The following is a 25,602-nucleotide window of genomic DNA, read 5'->3' as shown; positions in this document are numbered from 1 at the left end:
CAGAAAATGCACGAATATGACGTAAAGTGTGCATATAACATGTAGGAATCATCAATAATATGGCATGGAACATAAGAAATTATCGATACGTCGGAGACGTATCAGCCATCAACTTTTACCTTTGTTTAATATCATGTGAGTTGCTATGCATGTTCGTCTTGTCTGAAGTAAGGGAGATTTTCATGATCAAATGGTTTTATGATGATACTCACATGTTTTATACACATTATATGTCATATTTATGCATTTTCCAGAACTAACCTATTGACGAGATGCCGAAGAGCCGCTTGTCGTTTTCTGCCGTTTTTGGTTTCGAAATCCTAGTAAGGAAATATTCTCGAATTGGACGAAATCAACGCCGTGGGCCTATTTTTCCACGAAGCTTCCGTAAGACCGAGAGGGAGACGAAGTGGGGCCACGGGCGCCGCCACACTAGGCGGCGCGGCCTAGAGGGGGCCCGCGCGGCCCTAGCGTGTGGGGCCCCGTGACTCTCCCGACTCCACCCTTCCTCCTACTTAAAGCCTCCGTCGCGAAACCCCCGAGCACCGAGAGCCACGATACGGAAAACCTTCCGCAGACGCCGCCGCCAATCCCATCTCGGGGATTCAGGAGATCGCCTCCGGCACCTCGCCGGAGAGGGGAATCATCTCCCGGAGGTCTCTTCATCGCCATGATCGCCTCCGGATCGATGTGTGAGTAGTCCACCCCTGGACTATGGGTCCATAGCAGTAGCTAGATGGTTGTCTTCTCCTCATTGTGCTATCATGTTAGATCTTGTGAGCTGCCTATCATGATCAAGATCATCTATTTGTAATCCTTCATGTTGTGTTTGTTGGGATCCGATGAATATTGAATACTATGTCAAGTTGATTATCAATCTATCATATATGTTATTTATGTTCTTGCATGCTCTCCGTTGCTAGTAGAGGCTCGGCCAAGTTGATACTTGTGACTCCAAGAGGGAGTATTTATGCTCGATAGTGGGTTCATGCCTCCATTAAATCTGGGACGATGTGACGTAAAGTTCTAAGGTTGTGGATGTGTTGTTGCCACTAGGGATAAAACATCGATGCTTTGTCTAAGGATATTTGTGTTGATTACATTATGCACCATACTTAATGCGATTGTCTCGTTGTTTACAACTTAATACCGGAGGGGTTCGGATGATAACCTCGAAGGTGGACTTTTTAGGCATAGATGCATGCTCGGATAGCGGTCTATGTACTTTGTCGTAATGCCCTGATTAAATCTCATAGTACTCATCATGATATATGTATGTGCATTGTTATGCCTTCTTTATTTGTCAATTGCCCAACTGTAATTTGTTCACCCAACATCTGTTTATCTTATGGGAGATACACCCCTAGTGATCTGTGGACCCCGGTCCTATTCTTTACATCTGAAATACAATCTGCTGCAATTGTTCTTTACTGTTCTTCGCAAACAATCATCATCATCCACACTATACATCTAATCCTTTGTTTACAGCAAGCCGGTGAGATTGACAACCTCACCGTTACGTTGGGGCAAAGTATTGTGATTGTGTTGTGCAGGTTCCACGTTAGCGCCGGAATCCCTGGTGTTGCGCCGCACTACACTCCGCCGCCATCAACCTTCAACGTGCTTCTTGGCTCCTACTGGTTCGATAACCTTGGTTTCTTACTGAGGGAAAACTTGCTGCTGTGCGCATCACACCTTCCTCTTGGGGTTCCCAACGGACGTGTCATCTACACGCCATCAGAATTCAAGAGAAGACCTCTCCATAATGAATTATAGCAGCAGGCAGAAGTAAAATCAGCACGTACAGTAAAAGTTTCCCTTACCAATTCCACTTACCAATAGCACTTCACTCCCCGGCAACGGCGCCAGAAAATAGTCTTGATGACCCACAAGTATAGGGGGTGTATCGTAGTACTTTCGATAAATAAGAGTGTCGAACCCAAGGAGGAGCAGAAGGTGTTGACAAGCAGTTTCGATGAAGGATTCACTGTAAATGCTCACAGACAAGTATTCAGGGGGTTTTGATATAGCAGATAAATAAAGTACAAGTAAGTAAAATGCGAGAGTAATAATTGCAGCAAGTGGCCCAATCCTTTTTAGCACAAAGGACAAGCCGGTTTGTTTACTTATGATGACAAAACGTTCTTGAGGACACACGGGATTTTAGTCTAGTGCTTTCGCTTCATATAGTTGATTAATCTTCATTATTTTGATAATGTTGTGTGGGTGAACCTATGCTAATGCATCGCCCTTCCTAGGACTAATATACATACTTGTGATTATACCCCTTGCAAGCATCCGCAAATACAAGAATGTAATTAAGATAAATCTAACCACAGCCTTAAACTCTGAGATCCTGCTATCCCTCCTGCATCGATATACCAACGGGGGTTCAGGTTGCTGTCACTCCGGCAACCCCACAATTAGAAAACGAATACAAGATGCATTCCCCTAGGCCCATAAAGGTAAAGTATCATGTAGTCGACGTTCACATGACACCACTAGAAGAATAACACCACAACTTAAATATCAAACCATTAAATATTACTCAACATAGTTCACTACTAACATTTAGACTTCACCCATGTCCTCAAGAACTAAACGAACTACTCACGAGACATCATATGGAACATGATCAGAGGTGATATGATGATGAATAACAATCTGAACATAAACCTTGGTTCAATGGTTTCACTCAATAGCATCAATAACAAGGAGTAATCAATACCGGGAGAGTTTCCCCTATGAAATAATCAAGATTCAACCCTAGATGTTACAGCGGTGACGAGGTGCAGCGGTGGAGATGACGGTGACGGTGGTGGAGATGATGGTGATGATGATCCCAATGAAGTCCAGCTCGATGGCGGTGACGATGGCGTCGATTTCCCCTCCGGAGGGGAATTTCCCCGGCGGATTTCAGCCTGCCGGAGAGCTCTTTTCTCTCTGGTGTTTTCCATCCCGCAGAGGCGGCTGTGTCTCCTCGCGATTATCCCCCGTACCTTAGGTTTTCGGGTAGATGAAGTACGCGAAAGAGAGGCGGCCGAAGGGGGATGTGGGCCCCCTCCCCACAAGGCGGTGCGGCCAGGGTGGAGCCCGTGCCGGCCTATGGGGGGGCCATGGCGGCCCTCCTCGGCCCCTCCTTTTGGCTGGCTCCTTCTTCTGGAGAAATAAGACCTTCGGTGTAATTTCCATCAGTTATTGATCTTCAGAAATATTGCATTCTGAAGGTGCTTTTTCCAGCAGAATCCTGACTCCGGTGAGTGATTCTCCAATAATCATGAAACATGCAAAATATGTGAAATAACATAAGTATCATCTCTAAATATGAAATATATCAATGAATAACAGTAAATTATGATATAAAATAGTGATGCAAAATGGACGTATCACTCATCCTATACCGGCACCGAAAATTGTCGGCATGTGTTGCCTCATCTGCGAAGTAGTCGTTGTGCAGCATGGTATGCCCCTCCATCCTCTGCCGGGGCTTCGACTTCTTTCTCCCCGGCCTTGATCCTCCGCGGCGCGGCCTCTTCCTCTTCTCCGCCTCGGCGTTAAGCACGTCCCGGAGGGCCACGATGATCAGCAAATGCTCTCGGAGGTCTTCGTCGAAGGCTTGCTCATCCTCCAGCAGTAGGGCAATCATCTCGTCGTCGCTATCCATGTCTGAATCAAAATCAATGGTTAAAATTGCACCGCGGCAGACGATGCAACGAACATCGCCCAATCGCGCGTACCTAGCAAGTCGTCGAGCACCTTCTGTGCGCAGAGGTGGGGCGGATTTGACGTCGCGTTCTGGGACGCGCAGGCGAAGCGGCGGCGGCGGGAGACCGGCGAGAGTGCCAACCGCGACGATGGTGTCGACTCTCAGAAGAGATCAGTCATTGATGCGGCCAGCAAATCCAGCGGCGGCGGAGGGGTGGGAGGCGCGGGAGGGAAGGAGCGATGAGAAAAAAGGCGTGAACCAACGGTTTATAGAAATAGTCGCCGACATGTGGGAGCCGCCTCGCTTTTCCTTGTGTCCGGCGTGCCCGGAGCGTCCCCTGTGGAACGGGGATAGCCTCGGGGCACCGGACACCGTATCGGGGCGCGCCGGATAAAAAGCAGCTTTGGGGAACGCGGCTGAGAATGTTTTTTTGTCCGGCGCGCCTCCGATTTGTATAAAAACAGTATGGAACAAGCACAAATCTCAATAACTAGACAAACACTTTTGCTTCAGTGCAACCCCTGGGCCTAAATTTAACACATCAACGACCCAGATCTCTCTCCATACCTCTTCATAATTAAGGGTATGATGGACATTAGGAAATAATTAAGTTACATACACCCTATTGAAAACCATACAACCATTTGGATACGACTTGGTATGGCCTAGTAATACTGCATGGCTACGCCATGAAGAGGTTACTCGTGTGTGCCAACATGAATAATTAGCTCTATCCCACCAGAAATTATTTTTCTGAAATCCCACGTCTTCCTGGCAATGGAAGCCTGCCGCAGACTTTCGCTGCCCGGCGGAAGAAGCCACCCCTCTTCTGGCGGCTGCTCGTCAACCTCTGCTATTGGTTGTCAACATCGTCAAAAAAAAAAATCAATTTTGATGTCGCAGCTCACAGGTCATGCATTTTGTATTGATTTTGTTAGTTGTGCAGCGGAGATAGAGATTTGCGATAGAATACATATCTGATGGCGTACGTGCCTACGTGGATCAGTTCAGTTACGAAGTGGACGTTAATGCCCCCGACGATCTACTTTTCCCTCGATACAGATTAGCCATTCATATATTTCAGGCCCTAGTGGTTTAGTACTCCACAAGGGTTTGATCCCATTACACATCCAACAAATGGCATTCCGTACAATGGTTTGATCCCATTACACCCGATGTCACAATCCTATCTTCTGACATATCCTAATGGCACAGTGAGGTCCTCGACAAGGATGATATCTACTCTCTTAGCTTTAAAAACACATCCAACAAATAGCATTCCGTACAAGGGTTTGATCCCATTCATCTTTTGGGAGGCAAATACTCTGACATGCTCCCGGCATATCCTAATGGCACATTGAGGTCCTCAACAATCCGTTCCAGGTACAAGGGCGTTGGTTCCTTGCTCCCGAGCGGCCAATGTTCGAGGGTCCACCTAACATGTGGGTGCTTTTAAACTTGCAATGTACTCCTGCTCCGGAGCAGAGCCACCATCGGTATCTGTCAGGATGATATCTACTCTCTTAGCTTTAAAAACACATCCCACAAATGACATTCCGTACAAGGGTTTGATCCCCCGACGCCATAATCCTATCTTTTGGGGGGCAAGTACTCCGACATGCTCCTGTTCTTCATGTGTTGCGGGTTCATTTTTTTGGCACGGCTATGGTATCATGTGTTGCGAGTTTGCTTTGGCAAGCTCTACTTAGTTGGGTCGGGCTAGCTCAAGCATGCAAGAGTCCCGGAGCTCAGTTTCCTCTAATACCTCACGGACAAAATCAGATAAGCATATAATATACTCCATACATGGTTAACTCGTTGGATGTTACCTCTAGCTGCCTCTATCCCTGGCTGCCTCTGCCTATTTATAGGCTAGGTTGTTCATATATATGAAACATGAGATGTCCGCTCACGAGAAGTGTGCATAAAAAAAATGCAATTTTGATGTCGCAGCTCACAGGTCATGCATTTTGTATTGATTTTGTTAGTTGTGCATATGTGGATCGGTTCAGTTACGAAGTGGGCGTTAATGAGTAGAGGGATTTCGGGACGGATCCAATTCCAGCATGTTCAGCAAATAGGTAAAACAAAGTAGGTTTAAGAACACCAAGATAAACTAATGTTTCCAATGCATCATCTGAAAGTAGCCGCATCATCAGAATAACAGAAAGCAAAGATGATACCACCTAAAGAGAGAAACCTGGATCTGTATTTGGTTGGGGAACCAAGACACATCAGTTGTGTGATGCTAGGGCCAAGATTTTGTCATTGCCTGCAAATAACTTCACCATGTCAATATGAACTGCAGGCTGAGTTTTGGATGTTTTCATACCTCAGCATCAGAAAGTAACTGAACGAAAGCAGACAGATACCTTGACATGAACAAGCATATGCACCATCAGGTCACATGATACCATAACACCGACTGAAGCTTACACAAGGCATAGTCTTAGCAGTATCAAATACAGGATCCAGATGATAGTTTCAAGTCCACCTGTGGATGATTTTGATGTAGGAAGCTTTGGACTTATCTCAATTGTACAAACTATGCACTCTTCATCCAAGTACACGAAAATATCAATATTTTTCTTAGTTGACAACTTGACATGTGTACAACAGTATGCATTATTGCAGCTGCGAAATGGAGAATGCACAGTACATAATGGGAAATATGCATTTGCCAGCACAGCGTAATATGTATCAAAAACATGGAGCAACACATTTACAACAGGCAGACAGTTCGAAATAACCTCAGCTGACGACTCAAAGTTAAGCATTCTAGCTAGCACAGATCTATAAAAATAACTTCTAACTGAAGCCTCTAGTTTCTAGACCAGCGTCCACTTTTTCCCCCAGACTTGTGCTGGAGACAGATATCTGTTATCGAAATGTCCTTTGAAGCAGCTTTGCACATGTCATAAACAGTCAGTCCAGCAATGGCTACTGCAGTCATTGCTTCCATCTCAACCCCTGTCTTCCCGATGGTTGTGGCTTCCCCTTCTATGACGACACTAGAGTCGTCTTCATTGAGAGTGAGATCAACACGGACATGCGAGAGATTGATGTTGTGGCACAGGGGTATGAGGTGGCTAGTTTGCTTTGCACCAGTTATTCCAGCTATCTTTGCAACAGTAAGCACATCACCTTTGGCAATCTGGTTTGATGCCACCAAGTTAAATGCCTTTTCGCCTAGCAAAACCCTGCAGCTGGCTATAGCCACTCTCTCGCTGTCTAGTTTGGGTGAGACATCAACCATCTTTGCCTGGCCACTTCTATCAACATGAGTAAGCCCTGGTTGTGCCTCCCTGGGTGCAGCAGTGGGCTGGACTTGTTGCTGGGCAGGACTTGATCCCAAAGGACTGGATGAAGGAGATTCACCAAATATTGATTCCATTTCCTGCGATTACAGAGTTCATGTTAATTATTGATGAAATGATAGTTCATTCGAATTCCATGACAATAAATTAGGTAAACTCATTTCTACCAGGACATTGCACGAATGCACAAAACCATGTCAGAAACCTACGAAAGCGGCGAATCTAGCATGCACGCCATGCTGTTGATTCACTGCTATACGATCCGTGCTGGCAAGTTTCAGGCTTTCAGCAAGTTTCATCGTGGTTTAGAAATATGTGTCCGATTTACACACAATGAAACATATTGAAACATTGTACGCTGTATAGCATGCATGCTAGAAAATCATTTTTGAGATACTTAGTTTCTGTATGTTTTTGTTATCTTTATACTCCCTCGGAACAGGCCATAGTGGCAGCGTTCATGGACTCTAATAAAAGGAGAGAGGCAGTTGAGCCTGAAAACACTACTCTACATCATGGTGATGTAGAATTTGTGCTTCAGGAACTATTAGCTTTATATCAGGAAGAAAGTGGGGATATAGATGAAATAAATATAAACAATTTGGTTTTGACTGGACTGGATAGGAGAGAGAGAAATAAACACTCTAATGAGTTTTATTCTTAAAACTCTTGTAAGGACTGTGTTGAGGAGAAAAACAAAAAAGAGGAAGAAATATTGAACTGGTTTATTTGGAACTTGAGGGGCGCAGGAGACAAAATAAAAGAGCTTATATAGGAGAAACTTCGGATAACCATAAGCTGGACTTTATAGGGATCCAAGAAACAGTTAGGCAGGATTTCCCAGAGACAATGTTCTCTTCAATGGGGGGAGATGTTGCTGTTAATTGGGTTTGGACTCCTTCAAGAGGGAAATTTGGTGGTATTCTTTTAGGGATAAATAATGACACCTTGATATTTTGGAGAAAGAAACTGGCGATTATATATAAGGGCATCGATAAATAATAAGAAGGATAATTTCACTTGGAACCTTGTGGTAGTTTATGGTAATGCTCAATCCGCTGGAAAAATCAAATTTCTAGTGGGCTTGGTGCACATTATTAAATACACAAAAGTTCCGATAATGATATCCGAAGATTTTAATATCACATTATCACTAGAAGATCTAGTGATAAAAATAAACCGGGTGGCTATAACAAATGGAGTGTGCTTTTCAATTCAATTATTTTGCAAGGGGAATTAATGGAGATTTCGCTTGGTGGGAGGAGATACACTTGGTCAAATAACCATGAGGATCCAACTTAGAAGTTATTGGACAGAGTTTTGGTATCCCCCTCACGGGAAGAGCATTTTCCTTTACTCACAGTAACGGCTATGAATAGGGATTTGTCTGATCACACTCCCCTGTTGATCTCTACAGGAGAGGTTGCACAAATTCCTAAGCAATTTAAATTTGAGAATTGCTGGTTCCTAGAAGTGAATTGAAAGAGATTGTTTCCAACACTTGGAAACGATACTTCAGAGGGAAAATTTCTTTGGATAAGTGGCAGAATAGGAACAGGGGAATGAGGAAAAAGCTGAAAAGTTGGAACAAGAATTTCGAGTGATATCAGGAAACAGAAGGAAGAGCTAGCATTTGAATTTGATAGGTTAGATAAGCTTGGAGAATTAGGAGGTATGTCTGCTGATGACTGGCTTTATCAGCAACAATGCCTCCTAAAACTAAAAGCAATTCTAAAAGAAGAGGAGGTGAAATAGCTACAAAGATCTAGAGAAAGAAATACTTGAGGGTGATGATAATACTAAATACTACCATGCCAAAGCTAATGGGAGGAGAGGAAAAAAATAGAATTGTGAGCCTTCATCAAGACAATGGATTGATCAAAGGCAAGGGAATTTGGTAAACTATATTACAAAAATTTATAAAACACTTTTTGGAAAATCAGAGTGCACTAATGTGGCTTTATATCCTACAGGAGTGGACAAAATTAATGATGCTGATAGTGTAATTTTAACGGAAAGATTCTCTTTGGAGGAATTAATAGAAGCCGTGTTTGGAATGGAACCAAACAATGCTGCAGGCCCGGACAGATTCAATGCAGATTTCTATCGGAAATTCTGGCATGTGGTGCACATGGATCTGTTCCAATTGGTAAATGATTTCAATGACAATAAGATACATTGATAGGCTGGATTACGGAGTTGTCAGGCTCGTAGCTAAAGGTGTGGATGCTGATAAAATCCAAAAATACAGGCCTATATGTTTGTTGAATGTCATTTTCAGAAACATAACCAAAATGATTGTTAATAGACTAATAAAATTGATTTGGAGAGTGATAAAAATCACAGACTGCGTTTCTTAAAAACAGATTATCATGGAAGGGGTTACCCCGCTCCGAAACAAAGAAAAAGGTGTGTGCCGCGATGTTGGGCGAAACTCTTAATGATTTACACTAGCAAAAAATCTGGAGTCCTCTTCAAGATCGATTTCGAAAAGGCATTTGATAAAATCAAATGGCCTTTTCTGCTTCAAGTACTTGAAATGAAAGGATTTCCTAGTGCTTTCAATGTCTTGGTGATGAAAATCGTTTCAGGAGGTAAAGTTGGGATTAAAGTGAATGGTGAGATTGGACGATATTTCAATACTCATCGGGGGCTTAGACAGGGAGATCCGCTTTCTACAGTGCTGACGTGTTGTCAATTCTTATCAGTAGAGCGGTGGATCAATGTTTACTCACTGGCCTAACTTGTAGAGAAAGGTGTGTCTATTCTGCAATATGCAGCACGATCTTATTACTACAGGACAATTCAGAGCAGGCCAGGAACTGAAATTTATATTATGTCTCTTTGAACAAATGTCGGGCTTAAAACAAAAGTGACGTTTATTGTGAAACGAGACAAAATTTTGAGGAGATTTTCACTTGTAAAGTTGGATCTCTCCCAATGAAATACCAGGGTGTTCCTGTGGACGAGAAACATTGAAGAATAGTGATCGGAACCCTTGTGGAGAGAAATTGGAGAAGAAATTTAACTGCTAGTATGGGAAAAACTTGTCCATTCGAGGAAGAACTCTACTAATTGTCACATCGCTTTTAGTATCCTACTGTATATGACTATATGCTCTCCTTCTATAGAATCCCTGTGGGGAACAGAAAGAAGTTTGATAAGTACAGATCAGGTTTCTTGTGGAGTTGGAAGAAAGAAGAAAATATCACTTGGTCAAATTGGAAACCGTTTGTTTACCAAAGGACCAGGGTGGTTTAGGAGTGCTAGACTTGGAAGTTATGAATATTGCATTGCTTTCCAAATGGCTCTGGAAACTTTTTAATGAGAAAGTTTTCTGGAAAATAAATACCTGAAAAATACTACCATGGGGCAATGCGCACAGAAAGTTGAGGATTCTCACTTCTGGCAGGGTCTTATGGAAGTAAAACCTCTATTCTTATCATGTTATAATTTTAAAGTGGGAAATGGTGCTAAACCAAGATTTTGGGAGGACACTTGGATCACAAATACAACTTTGGCATCTCATTTACCTAGGCTGTATGCTATATCTAATAATCACAACATCACTGTTCAGAAAGCCTTTCCTCCAACACTGAATTCTCTAAGTTTTAGTAGAAATCTTGTAGGCAAGAGACTAGCTGAATGGAACAAGCTGGTAGAGCAATGTACGGAGCTGACTTTGAATATTTAGGAAGACATGCTGGTTTGGCTCCTGTCATCCTCTAAACAATTTTCAGTTAAATCCTTTTACCTTGCTATGCAGGATTATGTATCTGTCCCATATAATTTCATGTGGAAGTTTAAAATTCCTTTGAGAGTGAAAACCTTTTTGTGGCTTTTTTTTGGAAAAACACAAAGGACCTTTCCGTTTCATTTCATTGAATAGAGTTTGAAAAAAAAAAGCATTCTAACGAAAGATGTTCTTCTAAAAAGAGGAAAATGCACTAAGAACTGTTTTGTTTTGTGGACATGAAGAAAGTATAAACCATCTCTTCTTTTCTTGTCCATTAGCTCATACATTTGAAATATTGTGAGTTGTGCAACTGGATTTAGGTATCAGTTTGACAGTGTTGAAAACTGCTTTAATGTTTGGCTGAGAGGTTTTGGGAAAAATAAAAAGAATAAGATTTCAGTGGGAGTTGCTGCGGTTTTGTGGGGGATTTGGAAACAAGGAATCTAGCGTGCTTTGAACACAAATGGCCTGCAGAGCCAATTGTGGTCTTGGATAGGCTGTTATTGGATTAACTGGTGCGCAAACTTGCAGGTAACGGAGGAAAAAACATTGGAGCTACAGTTGGGGGCAAAGGTGCTGGAACGGATCGTGGGTGAGATATTCCAGGCGAGTCGAGAATGGAAGACGTGGAGGCCCTGGGAGGATGTTTCTGTTGTTAGTTTGGAAGCTGGCAGTGGTGTCGAATTATAAGGGGGGATTCAGGCTTTAAGAGTTTTATCTCTTTAGTCGTTAATCCTCTCTTTGCTTCGTCTGTAAAACTGAACCTGTTGGTGCGTGTGCGTTCTGCTGGTTGTGGCGTTTTGGATGGAACATTGTAGCTTGGTTTCTATTAATGGAAATCAGGGAGTGATCACTTTGCATCAAAAAAAATCTTTATACTCCCTCTATCCAAATTAATTGGCTCAGTTTTGTCTAGATAGGTATGTTGTAAATCAGGGAGTCAATTAATTTGGGACAGATGGAAAATTAAAAGTTTACACTTCCTTCGGCATACTATAATTCAGAAGCTAAGGAAACATGAGATGGTAAATTGTAAATCATGGAAAATTGGAAAGAAAACATGGTACATTATGCATGTTAATGGGCAGATAGGAATTGGCCAAAACCATATGCCCTACAAGCCTACAACAAAGCTTGATTGTAGAAGCATAAGACCAGTTTACCTATCAAATAACGCATATGTCTAGTTTCAGTAATATTACTGGATAGCAGAAGACTAATAGTTCAGAAAGGTCTATTTCAAAAGAGAAAGGTTTTAAATGTCTTACCTTATTGAGCTCTGCTATAGTATCGGAAGGAAATCCAGTAGCAAAGCCTCTCCAACCTCTACCTTTTGCTATTGTCGGGAGAATGCAACGAAAGATGGACATTGTAGGCAAGCTAAGCAGTTGCTGTGTACTTACAATCCTGCAAATGGAACAAGTTAAACAGAAACAAAGAGCAGTTTTAGAATAGGGATATTCTCTGCCCGAACAACAACTCTATGGAAACTGCTTGACGCAAGCACAGTTATTCAAGCATATAACATGATTCTCCCAACCCCCACCACCAAGATTATAGCACATGATAGAATCCAAAATAATCAAGCAAATTCAGATTTTATGTAACATAGCACATATAGTTTTCCCTGAGAATTCAAAACCTCCTTTTGGTTCATGGAACTGAATGGGATTGGTCCGTAATTCCACTTTTTTGAAATGGAAACATAATTTGATTCAGTTTGTGTCTGGCTTTCCATTAAAAAGAATTGTGCCTGGCTGCCCAATATCTTTCTAACCTGGAAATCAAAGAGTGCCACTCGATTGAACAGCTACTGAACTTAATTCTCATGATCCAACAAGGTATATTACAACATGTCAAAAACTACATTGATAGTACGAGGATACAAAATCCAGTACCAAATAAATGTTTGGTCGATCCAACAAACGGTCATATGTCTGCAGCTGTTTCAGTTTGTGGACTTGATACTGTTGAATTGGCTGGGTATGGATACTAATGGAAGAAAGTGGTGTTATCTTCTATAGTTCTATAACACATAACTTGTAACGAAATGCGTCAATTCAAGGGTTCAAGGCATAAAAAAATGGAAAACTAATACGGATCGGGTCTAGAAGAATTAGAAATTACATTAATGCAGGAGGCCGGCAGCAGCCGAGAAGGAGCGGCGCACCTGCGTGAATCGGCGAACAGCGAGCCCGATCAGCACGCGTCCTCGGCGACGCAGCGGAGGCAGGGGCGGCGAGGCGGCCCGATGGCGTGGTAGCCACAAGAGGCGGGGGGCAACGGCGCAAACAGGCACTGCGGCGCAGGAGAGGCGGGGGCAGCGCGGCGGCGCAGCGGCGCAGCGGCGCAGCAGTGACGGGCAGGAGGGTCCGTGAGGAGGGTGCCGTGAGGTGTTTTCTTCTCTGGACTGCCAATTCGTTTCTGGGCTTCACGGTCACTATTTCTCGCGCCAAATCGCCTCACGGGCTCCCACATGGCTCGGCCCAGAAAAGAGAGATTTTTCTTTCATTTGTATTTTCTTCGCTTTTTATATTCTTTTTCATTCTCTGATTATCGAACAAATACATGAACATGTTTTAAACAGATGAACTGGATTAATTTTTACCCACAAACATGAACATCCTTTTAAGATGTATGACCATTTTTTTATGCAAGAGCATTTTATTAAAAATATGTGAACTTATTTTTTTTGTTTTATGTCAACGATTCTTTTCAAGACTAGAATCTCTTTCTCCAAGAAGGATATCTCAAAAAAATCTTTAGAAATACATGATTTTTAATGGAGGATGAAAATATATTTATATATGAAAAAATTTAACCAGTAAAAAATAAACAAAATTTGAGACTCATAAAAGATAGAAATAATAAAACTTACCTTAAGGTAGCCATGCTATTCAGTACTGAGGGTGCGGACAAATTTATCCTATACCGCTGAAAACTTTATGATATAAATAGTTATGTCCATATTGACCAAACAACAAAAAATCAACATAAAAACACAATATATGAGTCGTAACAACGTAAAAAAATCCACAAATTAATATGTATTTTAAGTTGTATTTTTATACTTTACATAAACAAAAAATTACATTATCTCTATATTTTCTTACTTCTTCCCGACTTTCGAGGTAAGACAAAATATACATGACTGGAAAAGTTATATAAGTTGCATAAAAAAGAGTGGTGTAGGATATAACTATTCTCCAAATAAGAGGTTTTGGAGCCCATGAACATATGCACAACAGGTACAAGAATCATACAAAGCACGATATCAAGTCAATAGAAAAATAGCAAAGGTCCGCTAGAAGCAACAACATAAACATACTCAAGGTAAAACCGAAAAAAGAAGCGCTCAATGTTGGAGAGGCGCAGGTCAGCGACTGGATGAAACAGGTAGATGGTGTCGTCGCTAGAAAGTCTCGTAGCATGGCATTGAGTCGCTCTTTATCATGTGGTCTACACAACAGGTATCACTGCTGCAAAAAACGCAAGGAATTTGAAGATAGAGGCAGCCGCACGTCGCAAGAAGAGTTTTTGGATAACCATCTTGCGAACAGTCCAAAGAATCCATGACATGGCAACAAACACCAGCCAAAAGAGACGTGTTTTCTTTTCGGTGCGATTCACCCGGTTCTCCACGGACTCGGCCAGGTCTTGAGCCTACCCATCATGGCCCAAAGCCTCTTGGACAGAACTTCATAGAAACCTTGACGCGGGACAATGAACATTATGTGGGTTCTCGACTCGGGGATCCCACATAATGGACAGAACCCGTCCTAGAGCCCATATGGTTTAGCCACCTCAACCCCCAACATAAGGATTGAGTGGATGAAATTTTCCTAATAACATCGTGCAATGTAGTCCTATAGGAAGAATTCATATGTATTCCTAAGGATTCTAATCCAAAACAATTGAGTGGATCAAATTTTCCTAATAACATCGTGCAATGTAGTCCTATAGGAAGAATTCATATGTGTTCCTAAGGATTCTAATCCAAAATCAAAAGGTACGCATAGAATAAAATTTCCGAGAATCTTAGTCATTAGGAGTAAAGGGGCTTTACATAAAGGAGTGGTCCAACGTAAGCCGAACCCTGTGAAGGCTCTCGAAAGGGCGAGGCGCCACAAAATACTACCCGGTGCAGCTAAGAGGAGTTAATAGCATAAAACCACCACATTATATTACAGTTGAAATTTATCGAACACCGCCACTTTATGTTTGCGGAACAAAAAACCGTCGGCCTCCTCCAACATCTCCGGCCTCCCCCATCACCGTCGGCCTCCTCCACCACCTCCGGCATCCTCCGGCATCCTCCACCTCCTCCGGGCTCCTCCACCTCCGGCCTACTCCTCCTCCTCTAGCCTACTCCTCCTCCTCCTACACCGGCCCGCCAATCTTGGGAGCTTCCAGCATCCTCATGCACCTCATGCACCTCCTACACTGGCGCATAGACGACAACCACGGTTGACTAGCTAGATCTAGATCTAGATCTGGATCTAGATTTGAATTTTTTTTGTTTTCTTGTATAACTTACCGCCGGCGAACTAGACAGGTGTGCCGGGGATAACGCGAGATACCGCCGGCGCACCGACTGGTGCGCCGGCAATAAGCTATTATCACCGGCCCGTTCGCACCGGCGGGCTCTTGGTGCGCCGGCAATAGCCCATTTTGGTGCGCCGGCAATAAGCCTTTTCCTAGTAGTGGCAGTGTTGCTCCCTTGCAGCACTTGTGGTGGACGATTGCAGCTCCACCACCCTTTATTTGCAGCTCGCAGGAATCGCTTGCAGCTCCGGCGGTGGCCATTTGCAGCACCGCCGGAATCGCTTGAAGCTCCGGCGGCGGCCATTTGCAGCTCCAACGACGGCCATTTGCAGCTCCGCCAGAATCAGTTGCAGCTCCCAACAACGCCGCTTGCAGCTCCGGCGGCGGCCATTTGCAGCACCGCCGGAATAACTTGCAGCTCCCAACAACGCCGCTTGCAGCTCTGGCGGCGGCCATTTGCAGCTCCGGCGGCTGCCATTTGCAGCACCGCCGAAATCACTTGCAACTCCCAACAACGCCGCTTGCAGCGACGCCTCCGCCCGTGGCAGCAACGACGGCCGCCCGCCAAGCGTGCGAGCAGGTCCAGCCGCCCACGGGAGCAGCACCTCCCACCAGCGCCGCTGCCAGTGCCACTTGCAGAATCCGGCGGCTCGCGTGGCCACTCTGCACGCCATGGCATCCTCATCAGCTGTCGACTGCGAAGTTGACTTCGTTGGAGGCCGCACGACCAGGGGAGGGGGCGATAGGACGTGATGTGCGTGTGGGGCAGCAGTGCTGGCGACGCGCGGCTAGATCCGGCGGCGGCGCGCGGCTTGATTAGGCGGCGGCGTGAGCTCGGAAGGGATACGGGAGAGAGAGAGAGAAACAGGCTTGTGTGGAGGAGAACGATGGGGCGAGAGGATAAGATAGGAACCTGCTCGTCATTTGTTTGTTTTTCCTCCACGCGGATGGACGCGTGTCGCTCGCTCAAGCCGGAGGCAGCGACGCCAGCGATCCTCCGGAGGCAATGAAGCGTTTTCCAAAGAAAAAGGAAGTCCTATCCTATCCGACGGCCGACGCCTCCCCACACTCCACCTGCACCCCCACCGATGCCGTCCTCCAGCGAAGCATACTGTCGCCGCCATTCTCCGTCGAACGCACGGCAAGGCAGATCCCGAGAGCTCCGTCACCGACATGCTAGCTTTGGCGACCCATCATACGCCGCCATACCCTCCCCCCTCATCCATGATCCTACGGCGAGGACTCCGGCGAGCGCTGCCTCCTCGCGCCCCAGCTCGTCCTAGGCTGGCGGCGGCGGCCCCTGCTCACGCCGCCACAACTCCGTCGAGCTCCGCCTGGCGCACTGCCACATTCCTATGTCCGCGCCGCCCGAGCGAGGCACGTCGGGGATGGGGAAGACGACCTGGAGATGGTCGGTGGCTTAGGTGCGTGCAGTGCCTAGGATGGGGAAGCACGCCTGTGATTGGAGGGTGTCGGCCTACCTCACCGGAGGCGGCGGCGATGGTCGGGGTGAGCCGGTGGGGGAGGCGGCGGGAAGCAGCTGACGGGGTTATTTTCTTGGATATTTTTGTTTCTTAATGCAGCCTGACAAGTGAGACCTATATCTAGATCATCAAGTTCACTAGTGTGTTGCGACCTCAGCGCTGATGACAATGGGACCCACCGGTCAGTTGCGGTGTCAATTCGCGTTCAATTGGCGATTAGTGTTTTTTGCAAAAGTCTAGGCAAAATGTAGCGATTTTTTGTTCCGCAAGCATAAAGTGGTGATGTTCGGTACATTTCAAGAGTGATGTGGTGAGTTTATGCTATTAACTCAGCTGAGAGAGATGGTGGGAGGCTATCCCACAGCATCCCCATGCTGTTGTTTCCTCCATGCCAAAGGTTTCTACGGTTATCAGCATCTCTCACACTCTTGTTTCCTTCGTGCCAAAGATTCTACATGTGGAATTGCGCCAGTTCAACCAAAAGACCGATTTAATAGAGGAGGACTAGCCAATTATATTTAACACTACAGTTAAGAGTTGTTTATACGACAAGTAAATTAGAAATGTAAACTGACTATACTGGTGTAAACAAATTATATGTTCCCATACTATGACTTAATCGGACACGTTTATCAGTAGAAACAATCGCCATCTTTGCAGTTGCTGAAACTCATTTAGTTACAGGGATCGATTTGCTATCAGGCAGAGCCGGCAGTGTCGCTAGTTCTAACAGGGACAGGAAGATGGTCCAGCCGAATGGATCAATTACGCCTGGGATTGGGTTCGAGTTTCGTTCTCGGGAGGGGTGGTTGTCTTTCAGTTCCAGCTAACTACGTGTGAGAAAACAAATCAAAACGACGCTGAGCTCTCAAAAGACACGGGCGTTGAATCGATCGTGTGAGCGACGGTGAGCCGCAAATGGCGCTTGCCTGCTCCGAAAACGACACCTCCGGCCTTCCAAGCGCTCCATAAGCTAACCCCCTCCACGCCATCTGACCAGCAACCATACGAAGCCGTTGACTCCGCGGCTTTAATTCCCCAACGCCCACCAGGCCACCGCAGACTCTCAACAGCATCCAAGCAACAAGAAGAAGAAGAAGAAGAAGAAGAAGAAGAAGAAGAAGAAGAAGAAGAAGAAGAAGAAGAAGAGCTCGATCGGCCGAGGAAGCAAGGAGACAACCGAGCACCACGGCATGGACCGGAACATGACCGGGCTCCTGATCGGGTGCGTCGGCGCCGCCATGACGCTTCTGGCGTACCAGCAGACGGTGGTGACCAGCACGCAGTGCATGGGCGGCGGCCTGCTCGTCCTCGTCGGCGCCCTCTGCATCAAGGAAGGATTCTTCTCCTTCTGATGATGCCCGCGCGTAGCTCCGAGCTTCTTTCGGTTTCGATTTCCTTGTTTGCAGCTTCGCTCGCTACTTCTGCACTTTCTGTAGCTCCTGTTGGTCGGATAGTATGATCCGTATGCATATTACCAATCAAATTGGGTATATCTTGTAATACCATGTAATCTTGTTCGTTTGCATAGTTCTGTCTTTGCCTTGAATCGTATCTTCACCTGATTCCGCAGCTCTTATACTATGTCGATTGACTTCTGATGTTTGCATTTATTTTGTGGATTGTGTTTCTGCGGGCGCCGGCTGCTAAATTCATCTCTTGTATATACAAGTAAATTGTTGTTCCGTGAGAGCTTTTCGTCGATCGAGCGAGACAAATTCACCTGGGTGGGTCGATACATAACATAGAGATATCAAGAGGCCTCCAAGAGCAGCAGAATAAAGAGAAATCAGGAGGCCTCCAAGAGAAGGTCACCTCAAGGATTTCGGTATGGGAAATAAAGAGAGAGAAATCCCGGGGCTTGGGATCTCTCTCGTGGTTGCCAGTATCATAGATCCTATTATCTTATGATACTAATATTCTACTGGGCTAAAACGATACGCATCCCATAGTGTATCCTAATCAGGTGGTATCGCTATCAAAATGTGATACCATGTGTTTAATTGGTAGTATCCCGATACTTCTATGACATATGACATGTTGAGGTCAGCACGCCTTATAAGGAGGTAATTTCTTCATTGATTTCTATTGTGGACTAAACATATTATTTTACCGCATCTGCATCCCCCATGTGGTGTTGACTCCAAATCTAGAATATCTCTATTACGAGAACAATATGACATGGCACTATGTTTTTCCAGAATTATATGCAAGAAAACTATTTTATTTAATGCAAAAATTGCTTATATTTTGAAAAATAGAAACCCCATACTATCGTGATACTATGATATGATACCATTGAAGAAAAAAACGATACTACCTAGTATCTCGATACTGAAAATCTATCTTGGCGGGCCAGGTATTTACAATATCAAATTGTTGAATGATGCCTTCAGAATTAGATGGATATGACTTTTTTCGAAATGGGACCTTCGTCCCGGCCTCTTCATCAATTTTTCGAAGAAAAAAATATTCATCTAATTCTTAAGACATGAACGATTAGATGGATATGACTTTTTTTTCGAAATGGGACCTTCACCCCGGCATTATTTCACAGCTATATGGCCCAGCAACAAGCCCATAAACATACCATGGCTCCAATCCCGATCGATTAGGTTGATTAAGATCATAAATTTCCGATCCATTCGAGCGATCCTATTTATCCCCCATCCAATCCTGTCTAACCAGATCGCCTAGTCAGAACCGCCCAACGCCACATGGGATACCAGGCTACAAGCCGCCAGTGCCCGTTCGTCCTGCCCGATTTGATGCATCAGCAAGAAGACTACTGCCTCATTTCGCAATCATCGTTCCAGACTAGCAGCCAAAATCAAATGCCCACCGCGGCCTCTCGAAGACTGATAAAGGTTTGATCCTCTTCTGTAACTTATCTTGACAATTGAAACGACTAAAGTTTAATTCATGCATTGTTCAATCCATCATTCTTCTTTTGGTTTATAAAAGAAAAAGAATCATGAAGTCTAAAAATAAAGTGTTATACTGATTTTCAAATGCGTAAGAAAAAAAACTACTCCATTTTTGTGTTGTCAAAAAATTAGGACTTATTTTATAGTTCGCACTCGGGCCCCGAATCTCTGGAGACGGCCCTGGATATGACTAGAGAAGTCCGGCCTCTTGAGAACCTGGAGTGGACTGCAATTGACGGTGTCTCCCATTGCCACTCAATTGTTCCTTGCGGCCATGAGATGTGATTTAGGTGATAGGAAACTAACCCTATTCTGGCCTGACAAATGGATCAATGGGCAAAGTGCGGCCCAGACAGCCCCAGCCTTTCATCCGATCTGGAAGGGCCCTACGCAAATCAGTGGCAAAAGCTAGACCAAATGATGCTTGGATCAATGATATCTCAGGAGTGTTCTTGGTTCTAGCCATTATGCATGCATTTCATTGAGCTATGGACTCAAATGCAAGCTTTGCCACCTCTCACAAACATGTCTGATATCTATTACTGGAGGCTCACGGCAAACGGCTCCTCGTACTCAGCAAAATCAGCATACTATGTTATAAACGCGATAAGTAAATAACGAAAAACGAAAAGAAAATCGTAGTGGAGACACAAGATTTTAACGTGGAAAACCCCTCCAACACAGAGGTGGACAAACCACGGACGCCAGCCAACAAAACTTCACTATATATCCAAGAGTGTTAACAAACGCCGTGCGTTATCTTATATTTGATAAACCCTAGCCAGCGGCTTACAAGAGGTATATATAGGTTGTGGCATCGATCCGCTTCGGCTCAAGACTCCGGCGATGGGTCTCGCTCCACATGTCAGAAGTTAGCCTCCCTTTAATATGAATTTGATGGGGATGATTCCCCTCTCTTGAAAGAAAATTCTTCTTGTGGCTTGCGCTAAGAAATAGATGTTGGACGGGTGACATATTGGCCGGTCAGGATTTACCAGGACTCTCTGTGTGCCCACTCCGTGATCAAGCCTCCGAAACAATCCCTCATGCACACTAACAGCAGACCAACCCTTCCATGATTGGTGGGATGGACTACATAGATGCGCCCCCAAAGAGACGCCGAGTTGAGATTGTTACAATCAGCATTCCTTGCTGCAAAAAGATATTGCTCAACTGGAAAACCAGAGTTTTCGAAAGATCTCAGGCTTCGGATGTAGTTGTAGTCTCCCTTGTGTTAGCAGATTTTATTCTTGTGAAGAGCGGCTAGAGAATTAGAGGGTGAAAAGGAGGAGTCTGTTTCTTGTGTGAATGGGGTGTAGGCCATTGCACTTTGTAATACTCTTGTAACTCCTTATGGTGTCTGTTGGCGCACTAGAATGTATTGAAAAACTATCGGACCATGCTCATATCCTTTTAACTACCGGAATGCCTAGACTTGATTAAGCGTCCGTTCAAGTTTGAACTTGGATGGCTACATCGGGAGGGTTTTCTGGATATGGTTAAAAGGATTTGGGAAAGACTGGTATCGGGTAGTTCACCCATTCTGAGGTGGAATAAAAAGATGCGTGCTATGCGCAAACACCTCTCGAGATGGGCTGCCCATGTTGCCGGTATCCTTAAAAAAAGACTCGGTTATCATCTATCATAGATGATCTAGAGGCGTTGGCGGAGATACGACCTCTGTCTCCGCATGAGATTAAATTGAAAAGTCAATCGAATGCGGAAATAGATGCATTACCACTACAAGAAAAGTTCTGATACACAACATCTCAAAATCGTCCGCTAAGGGGTATTTTTCGTCGCCTATAGGCCTAACCCGACGATATGGGTTCTGTTGTGGAAACTGCGTCAGGCAAAGTCCTACGACGATTTTTTTCGGTCCGTCGCGCTTGGGCGCCCTTCCGCCACGGAAAATCGGACCGTTGCCCAAGTGTTTCCGGGAGCCCGTTGACTGCTGACGTCATGCAACCGACACGTGGCGTACGCCGTTAACCGGCGCTAACGGCGTTAACCGGCCGAAACCCCGTGGTAGATGGTAGGCCCACACGAGGCTCGCCACGTCTTAAGCGGGCCGGCCCATTAAGTTTGCGGGCCGGGCCAGCTGACTTAGTTTGACCGGTCAACTATATAGCTGGGCTGGTCCATTAGTTACGTGGGCCGGGCCTAACCTCTAAGGTTGACTGGTCAAAACTTTAATGGGCCGACCCACTAAGCATGTGGGCCGGGCCGAATGCACTCGTTTGACCGGTCAACAGGCAAAAGGGCCGGCCCACAAGACATGTGGGACCCACTTTCCGTTATCGGGCCGGCCCATTTACAAAGTGGGGTCCACATTAAAGCAACCGGGCCGGCCCAAGAAGTTAGTGGGCCGCCCAATTAGCATGTGGGTCCCACTTTCCTCGCTATCGGGCCGGCCCATTTAGTACATGGGGTCCACATTAGATCAAATGGGCCGGCCCAACACGCCGCAGGCCGGCCAAAAGCACCGGTGGGTCCCACTTTCCTGTTAAAGGGCCAGCCCATTTAGTATGTGGGGTCCACCATATAGCAAGTGGGCCGGCCCAACAAGATAGTGGGCCGGGCCATAAACACAGGTGGGTCCCACTTTCCAGGTAAAGGGCTGGCCCATTTAGTATGTGGGGTCCATGATACGTCTCCGACGTATCGATAATTTCTTATGTTCCATGCCATATTATTGATGATACCTACATGTTTTATGCACACTTTATGTCATATTCGTGCATTTTCTGGAACTAACCTATTAACAAGATGCCGAAGTGCCGCTTGTTGTTTTCTCGCTGTTTTTGGTTTCGTAAATCCTAGTAACGAAATATTCTCGGAATCGGACGAAATCAAGACCCAGGGTCCTATTTTTCCCTGAGCCTTCCGGAACACCCGAGAGCCGCCGTAGGGAAGCCCCGGGGGCCCCACACCACACCCCGGCGCGGCCGCAGGGGGGGCCGTGCCGCCCTATGGTGTGGGCCCCCAGAGCCCCCTCCGAGGCTACCCTTCCGCCTATTTAAAGCCTCCGTCGAGAAAACCCTGAGACGAAAAACCACGATACGGAAAACCTTCCAGAGCCGCCGCCATCGCGAAGCCAAGATCCGGGGGACAGGAGTCTCGTTCCGGCACCCCGCCGGAGCGGGGAAGTGCCCCCGAAGGCTTCTCCATCGACACCGCTGCCATCTCCACCGCCATCTTCATCATCGCTCGCCGCTCCCATGAGGAGGGAGTAGTTCTCCATCGAGGCTCGGGGCTGTACCGGTAGCTATGTGGTTCATCTCTCTCCTATGTACTTCAATACAATAATCTCATGAGCTGCCTTACATGATTGAGATTCATATGATGATGCCCTTAATCTAGATGTCGTTATGCTAGTCAAGTGAATTTTACTCATGTGATCTCCGGAGACTCCTTGTCCCACGTGTGTAAAGGTGACAGTGTGTGCACCGTGTGGGTCTCTTAGGCTATATTTCACAGAATACTTATTCAATGTTATGAATGGCATAGTGAAGTGCTTATTTATATCTCTTTATGATTGCAATGTATTTTGTATCACAATTTATCTATGTGCTACTCTAGCAATGTTATTAAAGTAGTTTTATTCCTCCTGCACGGTGTAATGGTGACAGTGTGTGCATCCGTTTTAGTACTTGGTTTATGCTATGATTATGATCTCTTGTAGATTATGAAGTTAACTATTGCTATGATAGTATTGATGTGTATTATTCCTCCTACATAGCATGAAGGTGACAGTGTGCATGCTATGTTAGTACTTGGTTTAGTCGTATTGATCTTTCTTGTACTCTAAGGTTATTTAAATATGAACATTGAATTGTGGAGCTTGTTAACTCCGGCATTGAGGGTTCGTGTAATCCTACGCAATGTGTTCATCATCCAACAAGAGTGTAGAGTATGCATTTATCTATTCTGTTATGTGATCAAAGTTGAGAGTGTCCACTAGTGAAAGTCTATTCCCTAGGCCTTGTTCCTAAATATCGCTACCGCTGCTTGTTTACTCGTTTTTACTGCGTTACTACTGCTGCGTCACTACTCGCTTGTTTATCGTCCTGGGCAAAGCACTTTTCCGGTGCCGTTGCTACTACTTATTCATAACACCCGTATTTCACTATCTCTTCGCCGAACTAGTGCACCTATTGGGTGTGTTGGGGACACAAGAGACTTCTTGCTTTGTGGTTGCAGTGGTTGCATGAGAGGGATATCTTTGACCTCTTCCTCCCCGAGTTCGATAAACCTTGGGTGATCCACTTAAGGGAAACTTGCCGCTGTTCTACAAATCTCTCGCTCTTGGAGGCCCAACACTGTCTACAAGAATAGAAGCTCCCGTAGACATCAAGCACTTTTTCGGCGCCGTTGCCGGGGAGGAAAGGTAAAAGGCACTCATACTCCGGTTCCGGGTACAAGTACTTTTCCGGCGCCATTGTGTTTGTGCTCGAAGCTATTTCCTTTAGATCCCGCAACTACATCTTTTTGTTTCTTGTTTACACTAGTTTGGCATAATGGACAACAATGAGCTTCTTATTCTATTTCCCGATTTAAAACATGGATTGTTTGATGCGAAAATTAAAAAACCTATGGAATCTTATTTGCATGCTCGGTAGTAATATTAGTATGAACGCTTTGAACACCATTGTTGATAATGATATAGAAAGTTCTAAGCTTGGGGAAGCTGGTTTTCATGATCTTTTTAGTCCCCCAAGCATTGAGGAGAAAATTTACTTTGATGATACTTTGCCTCCTATATTTGATGATGAGAATAATAATGATAGCTACTTTGTTGAATTTGCTCCCACTACAACTAATAAAATTGATTATGCTTATGTGGAGAGTAATAATTTTATGCATGAGACTCATGATAAGAATGCTTTATGTGATAGTTATATTGTTTAGTTTGCTCATGATGCTACTGAAAGTTATTATGAGATAGGAAAATATGGTTGTAGAAATTTTCATGTTACTAAAATGCCTCTCTATGTGCTGAAATTTTTGAAGCTACACTTGTTTTATCTTCCTATGCTTGTTACTTTGCTCTTCATGAACTTGTTTATTTACAAGATTCCTATGCATAGGAAGCATGTTAGACTTAAATTTGTTTTGAATTTTCCTCTTGATGCTCTCTTTTGCTTCAAATACTATCTCTTGCGAGTGCATCATTAAAACTGCTGAGCCCATCTTAATGGCTAAAAAGAAAGAACTTCTTGAGAGATAACCCATGTGTTATTTTGCAACAGTACTTTGTTTTATATTTGAGTCTTGGAAGTTGTTTACTACTGTAGCAACCTCTCCTTATCTTAGTTTTGTGTTTTGTTGTGCCAAGTAAAGTCTTTGATAGTAAAGTGAATACTAGATTTGGATTATCGCGCAGTAAACAGCATTTCTTTGCTGTCATGAATCTGGGTCTAATTCTCTCGTAGGTAACTCAGAAAATTAAGCCAATTTACGTGAGTGATCCTCAGATATGTACGCAACTTTCATTCAATTTGGGCATTTTCATTTGAGCAAGTCTGGTGCCCTAATAAAATCCATCTTTACTGACTGTTCTCGTTTTGACAGCATTCTGCCTTTTATTTCGCATTGCCTCTTTTGCTATGTTGGATGAATTTCTTTGATCCATTAATGTCCAAGTAGCTTTATGCAATGTCCAGAAGTGTTAAGAATGATTGTGTCACCTCTCGAACATGTTAATTTTTATTGTGCACTAACCCTCTAATGAGTTGTTTCGAGTTTGGTGTGGAGGAAGTTTTCAAGGATCAAGAGAGGAGGATGATACAATATGATCAAGGAGAGTGAAAGCTCTAAGCTTGGGGATGCCCCGGTGGTTCACCCTCGCATATTCTAAGAAGACTCAAGCGTCTAAGCTTGGGGA

The 25,602-nt window shown here is 44.6% G+C and overlaps 2 protein-coding genes across 5 annotated transcripts; one reads left to right on the top strand and one right to left on the bottom strand.

Annotated features, from left to right (window-relative positions):
• Nucleotides 1–6,277: 6,277 nt before the first annotated feature.
• On the bottom strand, nt 6,278–12,993 carry LOC124677646 (cyclic pyranopterin monophosphate synthase, mitochondrial-like). Of its 2 annotated transcripts, none has more exons than XM_047213610.1 (3): nt 12,930–12,993; nt 12,028–12,166; nt 6,278–7,103 (listed from the first exon to the last, which is right to left on the bottom strand). In XM_047213610.1, exons 2-3 carry the CDS (start codon nt 12,127–12,129, stop codon nt 6,528–6,530), a joined length of 678 nt encoding a protein of 225 aa, XP_047069566.1. In that variant the 5' UTR covers nt 12,130–12,166; nt 12,930–12,993; the 3' UTR covers nt 6,278–6,527. The 2 variants fall into 2 exon arrangements, with proteins under 2 accessions (XP_047069566.1, XP_047069565.1); XM_047213609.1 differs by having other exon boundaries at nt 12,887–12,948.
• Nucleotides 12,994–17,689: 4,696 nt separating this feature from the next.
• On the top strand, nt 17,690–18,342 carry LOC124678873. Of its 3 annotated transcripts, none has more exons than XM_047214727.1 (2): nt 17,690–17,870; nt 17,925–18,342. In XM_047214727.1, the coding sequence occupies exon 2, from the start codon at nt 17,982–17,984 to the stop codon at nt 18,141–18,143; it is 162 nt and encodes a 53-aa protein (XP_047070683.1). In that variant the 5' UTR covers nt 17,690–17,870; nt 17,925–17,981; the 3' UTR covers nt 18,144–18,342. The 3 variants fall into 3 exon arrangements, with proteins under 3 accessions (XP_047070683.1, XP_047070682.1, XP_047070684.1); XM_047214726.1 differs by having other exon boundaries at nt 17,922–18,342; XM_047214728.1 differs by having other exon boundaries at nt 17,919–18,342.
• The last annotated feature ends 7,260 nt before the right edge of the window (nt 18,343–25,602 follow it).

The sequence above is a fragment of the Lolium rigidum genome, chromosome 7 (genome assembly GCF_022539505.1).
Source record: "Lolium rigidum isolate FL_2022 chromosome 7, APGP_CSIRO_Lrig_0.1, whole genome shotgun sequence".
In the NCBI taxonomy this organism is placed as follows: domain Eukaryota; kingdom Viridiplantae; phylum Streptophyta; class Magnoliopsida; order Poales; family Poaceae; genus Lolium; species Lolium rigidum.
The sequence above is the reverse complement of the archived record's forward strand: the minus strand, read 5'-3'. Positions and strand labels throughout refer to the sequence as shown.